This window comes from Manacus candei, unplaced genomic scaffold (assembly GCF_025592945.1).
Source record: "Manacus candei isolate 608988 ecotype Guabito, Panama unplaced genomic scaffold, ASM2559294v1 h1tg000011l, whole genome shotgun sequence".
NCBI classification, from domain to species: domain Eukaryota; kingdom Metazoa; phylum Chordata; class Aves; order Passeriformes; family Pipridae; genus Manacus; species Manacus candei.
In genome coordinates, this window is record NW_026138059.1 from 1,037,643 (window position 1) to 1,056,120 (window position 18,478).

At 37.1% G+C, this 18,478-nt stretch overlaps 1 protein-coding gene across 1 annotated transcript in view; it reads left to right on the plus strand.

Annotated features, from left to right (window-relative positions):
- Positions 1 to 16,817, plus strand: part of RAD51AP2 (RAD51 associated protein 2) — a 33,444-nt gene extending 16,627 nt beyond the window's left edge. Inside the window, exons 3-6 of the mRNA XM_051778224.1 lie at positions 7,016 to 7,143; positions 8,090 to 12,090; positions 13,612 to 13,713; positions 16,393 to 16,817. Of these exons, the coding sequence (XP_051634184.1) occupies positions 7,016 to 7,143; positions 8,090 to 12,090; positions 13,612 to 13,713; positions 16,393 to 16,511 (4,350 nt within the window). The 3' untranslated portion in view covers positions 16,512 to 16,817. The remainder of the gene's footprint in view (positions 1 to 7,015; positions 7,144 to 8,089; positions 12,091 to 13,611; positions 13,714 to 16,392) is intronic.
- The last annotated feature ends 1,661 nt before the right edge of the window (positions 16,818 to 18,478 follow it).

Here is an 18,478-nt window from a genome sequence, read left to right on the forward strand (position 1 = left end):
GAAAGAAATCATAAAATCATAGAATGGTTTGGTCTGGAAGGGACCAAAGATCATCTAGATTCACCCCACCTGCCATGGGCAGGGACACCTTCCACTAGACCAGGTTCTCAAAGACCCATCCAACCTGGCCATTAAAATCCGTAGGAATAGGCATCCAGAACTAGAACCAGAAATAGACTTCTCTGGGCAACCTGTTCCAGTGCCTCACCCCATCAAGGTGAGGAATTTGAAAACATAAACGTGCCCTCTTTCAGTTTAAAGCCATTCCCCTTGTCCTATCACTATTTGCCTTTGTGAAAAGTCCCTCTCCAGATCTCTTATAGGCTTCCTTCAGGCACTGAAATGCCAGAACAAGGTCACCCTGGAGCCTTCTCTTCTTCAGGCTGAATAACCCCAACTCTCTATTTCTATCTCTACACCTCTACTGAGTATAGAAAATAAATCTATGGAAATTCTGACTGTTTAGTCACTATTAGACAATGACCAAACCAGAAATGGTTACAGACTGAGATTTCTTAGGACGTGCACATGCTTTATCCCAGTCTGAACTTCTCTACATGTGCCTGAGTTTTTTGTTGCTGTCAGGATGCTGGGCTGGACTGACCTGGGTAAGATCCAATATGACCACCCTTCAGCTGCTATGAATGCTCCTTTTCTTGCTTCCAGTTTTATACTACCAAAGACTTTATAGACTCATATCTTGTTCATCATTAGTGATCTTTCTTCAGTCAGAAGTACCAGTACATATATTTTTTTCATCTGAAAGTTCTTTTACACTGATCATCATTGTTACTTTTTCTAGATTTTCCAATTCTATTAATTTAGGGTTTTTTTTCAGGTGGGATGACCGAGTGCCACTCACTGTTAAAGGTTTGGACATACTGTGGATTACAGAAATTTCACTGCTTGTGGATGTTGAATTACTGTTTTCAGAGATTTTCTGTAGATTTCACCAAATTTTTTTACGGAGTAGTAGTAGCTAGTAAATATATACTAAATGTACAGATAAGGTTATATTTTCTTACATATTAACTCTAATTTATCAATAATTAAATTGATCTATAGTAGTATTATGCAGTCATTTAGTATTGCAGGATTATTCTGAGATTCTTTGCAACCAACTATCACTGAGTACTTCCAATAACTGTGATCTTTCTTACATAGTAAATAATTTATGAGTATGTCAAACATCATCGTTCTCAGCACAGGTTTTTCAAAAATAAAAAGAGAACAAATAAAGGCTTTGTCAAGCTCATCAATTTGTTTTCATATGAAGTTTGATGCTCAAAGGTAAACTAAATACACAGTACTCAGAAGTGCACTTCAGTTTTTTATATTCTGCTTCAAAACGCACTTTCATCTTGCACACAATTTTTATCTGCTCTTGCCAATGGAACCAGCATTATAATCTGGATAATTTTAAGAAGCTAGATGGGAAGTGGCTGAACAAGCCTTCAGAATTCCCCTGATAAGAAAACTAGAAGAGCTTATTATTTTCCTGTTTCTGATACATCCCCAAAGTATCATGAAATGATGCATCATGCACTTTTTTCAAATAGCTCTATGTGAAAGTTCAGGGACCCAAATCATTAACCTGCACCCCTCTTATTACTTTAAGACAGTAGAGTATCTGTGTTAGTTGTCCTTTTCTCGTACAGGAATGAGATGCAGTGGATATAGAGAAAATTACCTTGTGGAATTCCTCAGTTGTCCTGCAGATATTTTGCACTGTGATTATATCCTGTGGGTGCAGCTCACACTTACAATGCAGACTTACAAGCAAACTTACAAAAGTTTTACAATGCAGACCTTCCAACATAAACTGTACTTCTGTGAGTTTCTGCAATACTTTATCACCTCTTAAATGCCTCCACTTGTCTGAAAAGCTGCTTGAGCATGTAAGCTCTGCAACTTCCACAATACACCTCGTTAGCAATGGCAGAAGGGGTGCTGTATTTGTTGTTAACCAGCCTTATTTCCAAGGACATAAAAAACTACTGATAAGTAGATATGGCTAATACTTTGCTTTACTATTTGGCTCTGAAACAACTTCTTAGCTGTAAATGGTACTCAAGAGGAAAATAGGAAGTGCAGATATTTTGTGTTTTCATGATGTGCTTAAGGAAGAAAAGTTGTTTTTTAAATGTAATCTGTTATTCTAAAATAACTTTTAATCTGAAATATATAACTATATAAGACTAAGTGAAGCTCTATGTGTGTTACTGATTAATTACACATGGTTTAGTTAGGCCTTATGTGATCAGCATAGAGACTAAAAGAAGATAGCAACAGTGGAAAAGGGAAGATGGATTGCTTAAAATTTAGTGCTATAACTAGCTTTTTGTAGCAAGCACTGGAGAGGCACTGGGGAATCTCTAACCTTAAGAGATATTCAGAGCTTGACTAGAAAAGCCCCAAGCAGCCTGATCAAGGACTGAAGTTAGATGTAACCTGAAAGCTGGCTCTGCTCTAAGCAGAGAGGTTCAGATGATCTCCCAGAGGTCTCTTCCAAACTAAATGTTTTTTCTGTGGCTCTATGAAGAAACCAGTATGTTCTATGCAGTATCTAGATTAAAAGTAAAACAGGATTAGGGATCGTATGGACTGAGTTAATTGCCCTGCTAGAATGAAAAGAACACTGCATCTGAGTGCCTTTGGATGTGTGTGACCTGAATTCAGCAGCACTGCAGATTTTCAACAAAGAGGTTTTGAACTGTCTGGCAGGCAGAACTATTTTCACTGCCCTTTATGAAGAAGATGGATAGTAACAGATAAAATTTGATGCAGATTCTTTGTATCTCTGTTTTGGCGCTCTGTATACAAGTGGCCTTTTTAGCCACTTTTGTTTTGGAATTAAGCTGCAAACAAGGTATTTCAGCTGGAAAATGAGAAGATCTTTGAGGTTGTACAGGGACACAATATACAGAGAATGATACGGTGACAGCAATGGAGCAGTATGATCAAGCAGTGTATCAGGTGATAGGAAGAGAATGTGTCCAAAATATCAAGTCCAATAAACAGCAGTTTTTATTCAAAGTGACAGCTGTCAAATGTGTAGGACAAGGCAGTCAAGCAGTGACTTCATTGCAGTGGACAAAATAAAGGGGTCATGGAGCAGTATGATTCACTCCACAGTTAAATAGGACTGTCTTAAGTTCTTAAATGCCTCTTAAGCCTGTTCTTTTCATATCCCTCAAGATGTAAAATAGTTCCTTCTGAAAGCAACAGAAGAGTCTATTACCAATAGAAATCAGAGCTGGTGATTGTGGTAGTCAGGCAGCAGTGATAGACCAAGGCAGGGAAAAGATGGTGTGGGTTCGTTTCCCAAAAGGTAAAGAGGGGGCTTTGTCTTGTACTTCCCTGTTACTCTCAGCTTTAGACACAATGCCTTCTGGATCTCTCCCAGTAAATCTTCACACACTTTGCATTATAAATACAACATTTTGGTTGTACTAAGCTTCTTGGAACAGTAATTTTAGTTATATTTCCCAGTTCTGGTCCTGAAAGGAATTTGAAACATCCAAAAATGATCTGGAAAGGGGAACGCATAGCAAGGTGACCAAGTTTGCTGCTGATATTGACTCATTTAGAGCAGTAAAAAGGAGAACCATATGTGAAGAACTGTAGAAAGACCTTCTGAGATGCGGCAATAAATTTTAAAACCACTTTGTTTTACAGCAGTATTTTTCTTTCAATTTAGCTCTGTATGAGGCTACAAGAAAAAAAATATTTATAGAAAAGCTTCCTTCTTCTATGAGACCAACTTTGTGTTGGTCGCAAAAGAGTTTATAAAGGCAGAAACAAAAAGAAAAATGGGAGGAAATATTAAAATAATAGCATCGCAATAAATGCTATTAGTAAACTTGTACTAAGTAGCTTTTCAGAAAGTCTATGATTTTCAGGACTGTTTTATTCCAGGCCCAGCTTTGAAGGACTAACATATCACTGAATCACTCCAGGACTGTTTCTTGCATACACATGGAAGTTGATCATAACACAGAGTACATTCTGCATGATGTATTTAATTTGTTAATCAGTATGAATACTCTGCTGGGAATATGGAATTAACACATGGAACGCATACAGAGAAACATTAGCTTCCTTTTGATTTGAAGTACATTGGGTAAAGTTGAAATTCTATTTTTGTTATACCAAATAAAATGTTTATTACCAATAAATAAGCTTATCAGTATTAGTTATTGGGGACAATATGGAATACTCTGGAACAAAGGGAAGGACTGAAGTTTTTATTTAAGCTATTTCAAAATTGCATGGTTACATAGGAAGTATGTACATTAGGGCTGCAGATGAAGCAATTGTGATAGGAAGTATTGAAAGTATTTTCACACGCATGAATACTTTTAATGATGGTGGTTTTTTGACATGTTAGTAAGATGACCAAAAAGGTAATTGGAAAAATACAGCTTCATAAGGTTAATGACCAGTATCCTGTTCATAAAACTAGTATCAAAATGAACCTTTTCCTAATAAAGCAGTAAATTCTCTTTGGAATATTAATTATGACCTTTGATGAATCAATGTTACAAGGTGAGCTACCTTCAGAGCGGAAATTTTAACATTATAGTGCATGATACAAACATGATGGATTACAACATTCCTTCAGCCTTGAAATTTCATATTCTGAAAAGGCAGTTTTCTTGCAATGAATTCTAAGGACAAGGCTACAGTCATTAAGCTGGCACAGCTAAACTGAGACAAAGGACCTGAGCCAAATAGCACTGTTTCACTTGACAATTCAAGATTGTCAGATTTTAGTGTCTTACTGATCATATTGAGTAGCATAATTGGTTTTGGTGCTGTCTTTGCTGATATTTAACTTAATTTAACAAAATTTATTCCTGACCTTTCTTTTTAAATATTTTGCAATGATTTCTTTTCTAGTTTTCAACAAAAAGAAAAAAAATAAGAAAGAGAATGAGAATTCATTGCTGCATCAGTACCCAAAACTTCTTTGATGAATTTGTCAAGAAACTGCTCTACAACCTGCTTCATCAACTTGAAAACATAGTATAATAATAGTTACATACCTGATAGCTGTGATGGAGATGCAACCAATTCGCAGAAAGTAACAGTTTGAAATTAGCAAAATTCTACAATGAAAGCATGGTTTTTACATCCTATAATATATTATTGAACCAAAGAGTGGGGAAAGCAAGTATGTGGTTTTTCTGCTCCATTACCAAAATTATGCTATTTTCAATTTGTATTATCAGTAAACAAGTGGTAGGAATAAATCTTTTTCATGAGTTGCAAATTGGAAAGTGCAGAGCATGCAGGATATGCTCCATTGGAATTCTGTCAGTTTATGCTGGATACCTAAGTTATATACAGCAAAGTACGCCATGGATGTAGAACAGCTGGGTAGGGTTTAATAAACAGTTTTCATTTATAGCCGTGTAGATGGAAGAAAAGGCAGTTTTCTTTATTTTTCATGTAATTCTCGTTGGTTTAACTGTTCAAATGCTTGAGCAATCTTAAACCGACTCCTGTTTACTTGCAACCCCCCAAGCATATTAAGGGACTGTGTGAGGGCAGGTGAGGGGGGAATATTCTGTTCAGAATATGTTAGAAACAATGGTGAAGCCTACAGCATTTGCACTTCAGAAAAACACGATACTTTGCTTCAGAATTACTTCCTGGATGCTATTCCAGCACAGAGGGGTAGCAAACATAAATGCTGTGGTGAATCTCTCTTACAAGCCTTAAAATCCTATTTCTAGCTTATATGATGACCTTCATTCCATATGGTATTTTAAATATTTTAAGAGTTGGATGTAATCTCATTGATTTCACTTTTTCATGGCTGCTTAAAAATAAATAGGAACTGCATCTTGTTAACTAAAGATTGATTGAATTAATAGCATTTTTAAAGTATTAGAAGTAGGTATTTAGCCAGTTTTGCTTATAAAAGCAGAAATACTGAAGAGAAAGCTATTTTAAGTCTCAGTTCTATACAATTCTTGTGTGTAGCGTTCACTACTGGTAACAATGGATGTTGGGCTTCAGTGGATTTGTTCCCTGTAGTACGGATGACAAACCTTAAAAAAAATACATATTTGCAACAACAGGCCCTCAGGATGTTTCTATTTTTATAGCCCATCCATAACAGTATTACAGTGACCTGCTGGTTTAGAGCAAACTTTGAAACGTTTTGGGCATTTCAGCCGTTGGAGAGGAAATGTCTGTTTCAAAGGCGTGGAGCTGTATGGATACCAGTTATTTTGGGAATAAAGTTCTTGGCTGGATCAGCACATGCTACTGTGAAAAGAAAGATGAAGGAAGCAACGTGTGTTAAAGTAGTGTATTAGAGCAGGGGGCATGTAAAAGCAAAACAGACACAACGTTTTGTTCATGCAGGATCTCATACCTTTGGAATTAGGGAATTTCATAAAAAAACCACAACCCGCTAGTGGAAATAATCGGCGATGGGATGCTTGGGCTCTATCCTGTGACCCACTTTGTTTAGGAAACAAATAGAGGATTTTCCAACCAAACTGCAGCCTCTTGGTGCCTAAATCTCGACTGGTCGCTCTCGCTCGGGGGGCGAGGAGCAGCCACCGGGGCTCTTTTTTTTTCTCGGGAGAAGGGACGCGGGCCCCGGGGCAGTGCCGCACCTTCACGGCGGGTGCTGCGGCCGCGGCGGAGGGAGGGGCTTTTCCCGCCTCAGCGCCCCTTCCCGCCGGGAGCCCCCTGAGGGCGGCGGGAGCCCCGTGAGGGCGGCGGGACGACCCCGCTTCGCTGTCCCCGCTTTCCAGCTGAAGCGGCCTCGCGTCCGTGCTCACGGGAAGGGGGGACGCTGGGAAGCCCGAGCACCGGGAGGAGACAAGCCCCGGCAGGAGGAGTGGGGGGGCGGGCTGGCTGCGGGGATCCCCTCTGCCCTGAGGGGTGCTCCGCCGGGAAGAGCCACAGGGCGGGATCGGGGCTCTCGGAGTGGCAGAGGGGAGATACAATCGCTGTGGAAGACTTTAGGGAAAAAGAGGTTATACACACCTAGAGGCGGCCAAGCGGGAAACCACCCCGGGAACAGGACAGAGGGAACGCCCTCAGGGAGGGACAGAGCAGCCTTGAGGGACGCGGAAAAGCCACGAGCGTGAGGATTCACCCCCTCCCTGCATTTCACAGGTATAGCCCGCGATCACAGGAGTGTTCCTTGACAAAATGGGTTTTTTCTGCACCATTAAAGAAGTAAACCTCTCAAATTAGGAGTAGTACCTGATTGTTGAATCATGCAGTCCTGGTTAAGAGAATTAATTTTCTTAACTGCGTGTTTCATGAAAGGTTTTGAACACGTTCATGTTGGCTCTCAAGATGGTGACTGGCTTGTTCAGAGGCACCAGGCTGTTACAAGGATGATAAATTCTATCAGTATTTAGAATGTAATTTTATTCAAATTGTGTTCTTCGTACAAGGCAGATCACTTCTTAAATGAAGCTGCCGAGTGTGGTTAGCTTGGAGAAACATGCACTCAAACATCATCAGCATCAAACCAGTGCACTTAACAACCTAGACTTGTACCTCCAACACCACAGTCTTTGTATACGAAGATAAAACCTGGTACGGTGTTTTGGCATATCTGAGGGCTTTTGATAAACTTTCCTGCAGTTTCACATTACAAATTATCACACAGTGGAGACAAGACTGGTGATTTCTTTTAACAATTAAAATTTTAACAATTTTAAAAGAATCCACTCACAGATTTAGAGGAGTTCATCAGTGGGCATTATTTTCTTGATGTTTGTTCTTAGTATTCATTCTTTTTAGCAAAAATACTGTGTAACGAATGCATGAAAAATGCAATTAATCTCCTTAACTTGTTGACACATCAAAATTATCACCCACTTTCTTTTTGAAAACATCTACAACTTCAGTGAACAACTTCTATCTTAAATTCTAGATCTTGGCTTTAAACGTTGTTTTGTGATCCTGCCTTTATCTCAGGTCTGTAATGTATAAAGAGCAAATATCCATGTGGTAACGTGATAGAATTGATGATCTTGTTTTGTATACAGTTTGCAGATCATTAAGAAGTCATTTACACCTAAAACTTTAATTTTTCTTTAACTTTTAGGACTGTCTCAGCAAAATCAGAACTTATTTTTGTGAGCATGGAAAGTACATGTTCCAAAAGATTTTTGTCTGCATCATCAGATGAAACTGGGTGGTACCTGTATGCAAAGCGAATTAAAATAGAAAGTGATCAAAAAAACAGAGAGAAAGAGGAGCAGCAAAAGGTAGAACGAAGCATACAATGTGGGAACAGGTACCAAACATCACTACATGGACCCCTGTATTTATCAGAAAGGCAAAACCACTGGGAGTTAGAAAAGAGAAGTTGTGACACAGCAAAAAAAACCTTTATGAGAGAGTTTTTCTGTTCTAAAAATTGTAGTAATGAAGGATTAGTGTGTAGAGTATCAGAAAATGAACTGTCCACCAAAAAATGGAGTCCTGAAAATAGAGACCAAAATACTACAGAAGATGATATTTCATTGAATGTACATGGACAGCGTCTTGAAACAGAGCTGCTCAGTGTGTCCAGAGCTGCTGACACATGTCAAAATCTACAGGTATTAAACCCACCTCAAGTGCAGCAGAACAACACTACAGAACACAATAATGAAAGAAATGGGGATAGTGGGCTCAAACAAAATTCTTCAGTTGCATCCTCAAACAGACACTCCTTTCAGATGGAATTGTTGAGGCAGAAGTCTGTCTCCGATAAAAAGTGGCAACAATACCAGCTTTTGCAAATTCCATTTTTGTGTGGTACCAGTTCCATGTTTTCACACACAAAAAATAAGAAAAATAGTTTTCTGAAAAATGCATGTTCTGCAGAAGATAAAAATTATTCCAGTAGCAATAAAGAAAATACTACAGAAAGAGATAATAAGGAAAAAAATAGTTCGTTGTATATAATTCCAACATTGAAACCTTTTAAAAGTGTACAACCACTGAAAATCCCTAATTTTCAACTTCCTAGAATTTCAAATAAAATAAATAGTAAAATGTCATCAACTAACTTCAGGGAGACAGACTGGAAGAATTTCGAAGGCCAACCATCTTTGGTGCAATCTGAACAGATACATGGTGTACAAAAAACATCTGAGATAGGGAAACAAAAATTGCAAAATTATAAAAGCAGTGTCAGAATTTCAACTGTTGATTCTGAATTTAAAGAAAAGAATAACCCACAAACCAACAAACAGGAACACAGTGCTTTGGCACAAGTATCTGCAATTTATTTCAGAGGTGACAGCACTGACACTGGATGTAATAAAATGTTAGATGAAAATGACTTCAAAGATAAAATGCTGGAGAATTCAGAAGGTGATGATGACCAGAAGTCAAAGATTCTCATTTACATTAGTGCTAAAAATGTTCAGAATGAGAAATGTGTCAGCTGTAATGATCTTTTGCAGAGAATGGGGAGGAAGAACAGTAATGAGAATGCGGGAACATTTCATATACAGACAAGTATTCCGGTAATAACAGAAGAATTAGAGAAAAATAAGTTAGACCTGCACTGCGTTGTGCGTAATTCCAACAGGGACATTAGTTTGTATGAAGCAGAATCAAAGCTCTCCGCAAAGGAAATTCTTGTTTGCCAAAGATATGTCACAAAAAGTATTACATCTGAAAGAAATTGTCCTCACATTATTGTGCAGAATTTTCCAGATAAGACAGTGAGTTGCAATATATTTAGGGGGAAGGAAACGTTCAAATTAAAGTTTTCATTTCAAAACATGTTGTTTGAATGGGTCAGGACATGGACTGAGTCTTCACATGAAGACAGGCCCACGTGTCAGGATGACAGTGTTATGTCTTGGCTTCACACATTAAATGCGCGGTGTGATGGTCAAGAGTTAGTAAAGAGCACCATCAATAGGAACCACAATGATAAAATATTCATTTGCTGGCTGTCTGTTATTTCAAAGCATCTGAAGGAGGAGCTACTAAAGACAATTCTTGCTTCCTTTTTCAGCAGCACAAATACTTTATTGCCAGTTGAGGGAAAGTCTATGCAGGTGGAGAAACAGACTTTATGTGGCAGAAGGAAAGATCAGTTAAACTCATGTACAGATGATACTTGGAGGCAAACCACAGAGTTTCTTAAAGAAAATTGTACTTATCCAGGCTTTGTGAGTTCTAAATTTGTGGAAAGCATTGATTTTGAATTACACACTGAATGCCAGAGGAGATGCTTTTTTAGATCTTTAGGTGAAGAAGAGTACACTTGCCTACAAAGAAGAGTCCTCTTTCATAACCAAAAAGGCAGATTATGTAACAGAAGACATGTCAGGAAGCACCACCTCTTATCCAGAGAGAATGAAGCATTTGGCACCTATTTGAGGTCGGTCAGTCACAAAAACAGTATGAAAAAACAAATTTTAGTTGCTAGGTGCCTAATCTTGCTGCAGGGTACTCCAGATTGTTCTTCACTAGACAAGACATATTTCTGCAATATCACAAAAATACAGTATCTAGTAGGAGCCAATCTTAGATTTCAGAGTTACTTTCCTGCCCATTCACAACTGAAATTTGAAAAGGTAAACAGTAAATGCACAAATCAGGAAACATTGGTAACTACCGTAAAGCAGGAGATGAAGAAACCAAGCACAATGCATAATAATTCCTTTCATGTAGGAAGATTTAAAACTTTCCCCTTTGTTGTATGTGAAAATAAGAAACACAAAACAACTGAATATAGAAATTGCATAACTTCTGCAAATGAAGTCACTAATGAAGCCACATATACCATGAAAAAATATTTGGGCACTTTTAGTTGTATAGATGCTGATGGAGAAGAACACTTTAATTCAAAAGAACTGGAAATAAATTCTCATAATTTTTTTTCTGAAATATCTTCTTCTATTTTTGACACATATGAAAAAATCCCCCTTACTACTGATTCTGAAGACTTTGACCAGATACCAGTCATAAATCAAAACAGTTCTATAAAAAAACAATTGTGTGAAGAAAGTGCAGTCATTGGTCCAAAAGAGGTTCCATGTTTGCCTGTCAAATCCAATAATGTCTTAATTCTAACTGAACAGTCAAAAGCAACTACAGAAAAATACAATCCTCTCCTGTCACTGGACAGACAAACAAACAAATATGAATATTATGAAGAACTAGATACTCATAGCCCACATTTAACAAATAAAAAACAAAAAGTGGAAGATCAAATTGCTTATTTAAATTCGGAAAATTTTTTTCCCAGTTCCTCCCATGTTTGTCAGTCTGTCACTTTGCCATTGGATAGCAGCAATTTTGTCGATAAAAGAGTAAGTGATGCTGGACACTGCAGGAGCTCCTCAAGTGCAGACAAACTAAATGTGGTACAGTATCCATCCAGGGGACGTCCTGTGATGACAGATACAAACTTGCAATTACAGGCCAAGGAAACAGCACAGTTTTCTTCACAAGGGCATGAGCGGACACATGAGACAGGCAGTTTAGAGCTGGCAACTTTGAAACAGCATCTTGAATATGTAAAAGAACAGGAAGAAAGAAATGATGAACAAATGCATATAACTAATGAAAGTCAATGTGAGACTGTAATGAATGACTCGATTATGTCACATTCAGAAGATGAATCTCAAACATTCATTGCTGCAGAAGAGGAATTAAAAGTGTGTTTATCCATAATGAACAATGGATGTCTTGAAGATGTAAAAGATAAGTATTTACCTTTAGAAAATAAAATCACACATGAATTTGAACTGAAGACAAAATTTGATTCAGTGTTAGAAGAGCTACGTATGTTTCATGAAATTAGTAAAGGAAATGAAAACAATTTATCTAGTTTGGAAACAAATTCATTCGAAAATTATTGGGAATTAAATAATTCTAAAGGGATAGATGAAAATGTGACAAGTGTTTCTCAAAAGAAAATGTGTATTTCTTCTCCAATCTGTGGTACCATAGAGAGGCAAAACATAACAGATAGTGATGGAAGTTTGTTAAATGAGAAGATATTAAATGAAAATAAAGACCAAGAAGTAGCTAAGGAATATTGTGTTTCAAGACTGTCAAGTGAAGAATTGCATCATTCACCTGTTGTAGAAGGTAAACACATGGGATTATTGGCTATTATGTTAATAAGATAATTTAAACTTTAGGCAATATTTGATTTGCCTTAAAGTTGTGTTTTTCAACTCAGCTAGTTCCATAGCAACAACTGGGTTTTCATGGAACTGTACAAGGTTTGTCAGACTTGCCAATGAGTAGCCAAATGCAAAAAACCCCACAGTCCTACCACTACCTGCACACTGTGTTGTAGCAGATGCAACTCAGAATTCACTCAGTTTCAGACTTCCTCAAGCCTGTATTAATGCACATTCTGTTACAGATTATTAGTTTTGTCTTTGACTTCACCATAATGAGACTTAAAAACCCTAAAAGATTTCAAAGCTCAATGAGAAGCACATTCACAGAGACAAATGTCTCAGTTAAAACATGATACAGTGTTTACAAGGGAGACAGCTGTTTTCTTAAAATTGATGTCATGGAATCAGGAAGAAGTCATGGAACAGTTTGGGTTGGAAGGGACCTTTACCGGTCATCAAGTCCAACCCCTTGCAATGAGCAGGGGCATCTGCAACTGGATCAGGTTGGTCAGAACCCCATAAAACCTGACCTTGAATATAAGTATATAACTGTATAACTTGAATATGTAACCACAGTTATGTTTGTTCAAAGTTCAGATGCTGCCATTTTTAATTCTTTTATTTTTCTTTAAAGAAGCACAAAAAATCAGAAATCTGCTTTGTAAACTCTAAGACTCCTAACCCATTAGTGGCACAATCAGGAGGTATTTAATGAGTAAAGGAAGAACAGCAAGAAAACCAGTTGAATGCTGTACCTTCTTTTACAAACAGCTTCTATGTGATAAGTAAATTATCCAAGCACTTTTCAAACAGCATATTTATCAGATTTTGTGTCTGAAATTCAGTTTGCAGAAGTGATGTGTTCTCTCAGTTGCAAATAAAATTGGGAAGGGATATACTTTGGTCATATTTGATAAATAATCTGATGAAAATGCAGCCATCTCAAAATTTTCATCTGAAATCAGTTTCTCAGGGATTAAGCATGAAATTTAAAAAGTGGAGATTGCAGGGTTTTTGTGAAGGTAATTAGTGTTTGGGAAGCAACTGGAGAAGTGTCACAGAAAAGCCCCAGAGGGAACTCTATTCAGTAGAGTTTTAGCAGTACAATTTACTACAAGTTACACCTGAGTGCTTTGCTCCAGAGGATAGAAACCTAACAGATATTGGGTGAATGGCTCAGTAAGTGATCACTTTTCTGCCTAAACCTGGAATAAGAAGATCCAAGTGGAGCAAATGATACATCACTGGAGAATTAAAAACTGCATTATTACATCTCTGCAAAGGAAAACTTCATGAGGTGTAGAATTAGCTTTTGTCAAACCTCTCAGAGTGAGACTTTGTAGCTTTCTTAATATTTCCTGTAGTATGTTTTCATCACATCAACAGGAATCACAAATTATTAACTAGATGAAACAAACTTAGGTTTTTGTTAACAGAAGTCAAATAAAATCTTACATGTTGCATATGTTTCTGTTTTAAGACTATTTAGGTGCAGCTTATAGAAATCCGTACACATGGAACCCTGCTTTTTTATACTGCACACTTTTTAAGGAACAAAGCTATAATTTACAGAAAGAAGGAGGTAAGAGTAATATTATTCTGTAATTTATGCCACAAATACCAGTACTAATAGTCTTATTTCTCAAACATTTTTATTTGTTTTCTTCCCTTTTTATTTTTTTTTTATCTATAGAAATCACATTTGGTTTAATTGTAGGTTACTAGAGAAGTGTCCTGTCTTTGGTTTGGTTCACAGAACAAGTCATGCTGATGAGAATTTTTGTCCTTTGGATAAGGACAAAGATTGGAAAAGAACTTTAATAATGTGGGGTTTCCTTTGTTGTTTGTTTTGGAGCCATTTGGAACAAACATCTTTGGGCCTCCAATCACTGCAATATAGCCAGTATATACTACATGGAGAACATGTTTTGACATATTTTTTTTGAAGATTTGCAGTTTTGTACACATTGTGGAAGGAAATTCAGAAGGATATTGTCAAGCGACCTATTAGGATTTCAAAAAACATGCTTTAGGAATTTTTCCAACATATGGAAACAATTAGTAAAACAAGGTGTTAGCTTTATTCTGAAATAAAATGCTAAAGCTTTGTCAGGAAAAGGCTAAAGATAAACTTCTGTTTCACTTAGTGAAATAATTTACCGTTATTTTCACTTTTATTCCCCATTGCACTTTTTAAAACTGATGCACACTGTTTTCAGGATTCAGAAAGTTGTTTCCTTCATTCAGGCCATTCTGTGAATGAATGAGACTGAAAATCTTAAACAGTTACAGATGGCTTCTGGTGTTCTTTTCACCTATAATTTATTGAAGTTATGTCATCTTGTGATAATATTTCATGAACCAAATGCAAAATATTGCAGCAAATTCTTCTCTACTTTTTTCTCTTTGTCCCTGCTCTCTAAGATTTTTTTTACTTTGTGACAGATCAATTCTAGTTTCTGACTTATGTGGTAGGTATTGTTATTGCTTAGGGAAAATTCAGACTCCAAAATGCTGAACTGTGCATAGCAGCACGAGGTGGTTGATATTAACATTGTCTTGGAAGTTTTGTTCAGATGACATCAAAGCTTTTGAGATGGAAGGAACATTGTTGCTCCTGCAACTAAACTTGGATCATCTTCCCTTTCTTCTTTCCCTGTTGTTTTGGGCTACAGGACCACGGACAAAGGAAATTAGATGTTTTCTCCATTGCTGTTATGAATATTTCCTTTATATGACTTTCTAACATTCTCTTAAGTTCCCCTCTGAGGTTCTCCAGAAACACTTGGGAAGAGGCCTTAGCAATGAGTGACTTCTTTTTTCCCCCATAATTGCTGAGAAGTTGTGCAGGTTTTTAGGGCCATGGCATATTTCTAAGGCATTTTATACCTTATTTCAAGATCTTTGTCACAATCAATGGGAACCTAATAAGCTTCCAGTAGAAGAAGCTGAAAAAATTGGATGTTCTGCTCCTCATCATTTTCAGGGAACTGTTTGTCTTTCCTTGAGGAGGTGCATTGGCAGAGACAGTTCCATTTACACTGAACGTTGTCTCAGAGGTTATTTGAAACAAGGACTGGGTCTGGTTTTGTCAGTGGTAATACTGCATTTACTGTACTGATAGGAGTTAACATCAGAGGTTTTGCTGATGTGTGACTCTCTCCCTTTATTTTTCAGTAGGATTCTGAACCATCACATGTTGTCACAGAAACTGTGAGTGCTTTGGAAAGGAGATGCCTAGGTGGGACAAGAAGCTTTGAACTTCAGCAGTTTTACAGTTTAGCAGGACTAACAACCATGCTTTACTGGCTGCATATAAACCCATAACACTTGACTGACTTTTAGTGTGCATGCTGTTCCTCTTCCAGCTGGCTCTTATGGCAGCACTACTGTGGTTTTTTTTCCTCATTCCATCATTTAAAATTCTTATAAAGGCTTAGAGAATTTTTTTCTTTGCCTTTAATAGGATACCAGCTAAATACCTAAGGCTCTGATGAGCTCACTATTTGATAATTGCTCAGTTCTTCATAATTTTATAGAACAATGCAAAATAGAACTAGAACAGAACTTGAGAAATTGGACATCTTCTTTTCCCAGATTAGCCATTGTCCTAATCTCTAGTTAACAAGGCCATGGTCTTCTGCCCCAGTGAATATATTATTTTATGCAAAGGAGAACAGTTTCTAAAGGATGACTGAATTATGCTCCAGATTAGTAGATCCTTACTAGATTACTAGATCCTATCTCCAGATTACTAGGTCCCTTACCTAATAGAATATGGAACAGAAAACAGATATTCTCCTATCTTGCTTTCTGTAAAAGCAGTGGCACAAGACAAGACATCATGGTTATTATCACTGGTAGAATGGTGCCTGGCTCTGTAATTTTGATTTTTACACCTAAACTAGTGGTGAGTATTAAAGCATACTCCCCTCAGCATGTCCCCTCTACCCTGGAATGTTAACTTGTATCAAATTATAAGCCTCTGCCAGTCTCTTAGGAGAGTTATGTAATGTCGGGTTGAGAATCCTTCTAATCAGAAGGAATCTGCACATCACCCAGCTGTTAGCATTTCCTTTTCAGTCCAAAAGAATCTGTTACATGCTGTAGAGCTAAACAGAATGAAGGTGGGATAAGATGTAGTAAGGGACTGATTAATTAGTATTGGTTTAATTTACTTATCTTGTCAGTATGTAATTCTTGTGTATATCATACAAATTCTGGTGTTGCTCTCACTTTTTATTCTTTCTCTTAAATATAGGATACTTTCTGTCTCGTGATGTCATAAGAGTACAGCCTCTTAAAACATGCAAGGGCCCCATCAGGATTGGGCTGTCAAGAAAAGCTCGGCCCAAGCAGCTCCATCCTTATCTGAAATGACTTATTGGATTCTTTTACCAGCCTTCACATCTGGGATCAGTCTGCTTGAAAGCTGTTGAAATGTTTTAATGTTAAGTTTTTTTGTTGATACTTTGATCTTTGTGGTTTAAGGGTTTTTAGATATTAATATTGCAGTATTTGCTAGTGATTTATTTAGGAATACTCCTGTGAATACTTGATAGCAAAGGGATTTATAATGAATGTTTACTAGTAGAAGTTTTAATGGAAGGATGAAATCCTTTTAAAGTTTATGTAATATTAATAAAATCTTTCATGTATTTTTCATTTATTAAAATATACAGTTAAAATTTTTTGTCACACTCACACATTCTTTGAATCTTCTATGTGTTTATATAGTTTTAAGAACTTAATTAGTATTTTTAAAGAGATTTGTTACAAATATCTAAAGTGATGTAGGAGAGAATTTCAGGAAACTAAATTTAGATTACTAAAAGGAAGATTATGTTTTAGGCTTCAGAAGTTGTTTCCTCTGAGGAACTTTCAGTTCCATGTACTTGTCATATTAGACAAAGAGTTGGAAAGGAAGAGAGGTATAAATGCTGCAGACAGATTGTGTCACTGTGAGGGCACTGATTTCATTGCATACAACATGGAGGCAAAATATCGGGACACAAATTCTGGAGATTATATATCTCAAAAAATGGGGATACTTGGGCTGCTCTGGAGCATGCAGATCCTGGTTAGGGACATCTGTTAATAATTGTTAACATGCTAATATTTTTGTTGTAAAGAATAGGGACGGTTTCAACTGAATAAAAACACAAAGAAACAAATATGAGTGAAGTCTGAAAAAAAATCACTGAGGTGTCAGAACAAGAATAATCCAAAAACTAATATTCAGAAGAAAGTTTTAAACCTCCTTTGATTGCATTAAGTGTTTTAGAAAGAGCATATTTGACATTGCTGTGCTTGAGAGAGAATTCCAGTATAAAAAGTATTACAGAATAGTGATAGAATGGTGATAAACCCTGATACAAATAGTAAGACATGGTTGCAGGTGACACAAGGAAACTGAGAAAGCTGAATTGATAGGGAAATGCATCTGATGATAAGTTACTCTATGGAATCTATAGCAACAGTGCAAAGTCACTACACAGTTTAATTTCTTTAGCAGTGACCTTGGAATATATCATATATAATAGCAAACATATTAGTATGCTTATCCTATAAGGATCTAAATAAGAAAAGGAAATTCAGTCCACAATATTGAGATAAATAAAATTTTTAAAAAAGGGTTATAATTTGGTTCATAATTCCTGTTATATGAAATATCAAAAAATGTCAGATGAACATTTGTTTCTAGGAAAAGCTGGTTTTAAAATAAGGGTTTCTAAACTCACTTATTTGCCACAGGTTTTCCAAGAAGTGTAGTAAATGGTGTGCACCATTTAAACAATAAAACTTACTAACTTTCCCACTAAAAATTTGATGATGCAAGTATAAAACTGTCCATGCTAATGGACAGTTAGAGGTCACAGGACAAGAAATTATCCTTCCTTTATCAGTATACTTAATTCATAGAAAAGTTTAAAAGGGCTAAGCAAATGGACAAATAGAAAACGTGTTCAGAAGCAGCTCTTAGGAGGGCAGGGCCATTAGTCAACTCCCTTGGGAATGTGCAAATGAGACAGAGGTATCCAGTCAGGAGGCTGAACAGGAATGGATGGACTAGACTTGTTGCACCTTCGCCATCAACAGCAATGTCTCTGTCTCAGAGAGGGTAACTTGGCATTAGAGGTCAGGCCATGTCATGGTGACAGAGTGGAGCAGCTTGAGGACCTGTGCTTGGTAGCAACCCCTGAATGTCAGCTGAGGGTCAGCAAAGGGGTGCTGGTTTGTCAGTGCTCTGTAAGAAGTGTCTGCTTAAATTTCCCTGGATTGCAGTAGGAAGCAACTGATCACTTTAACTAAGTGTTTTTTAGTATGTACCAGCCCAGAGCAAGGAC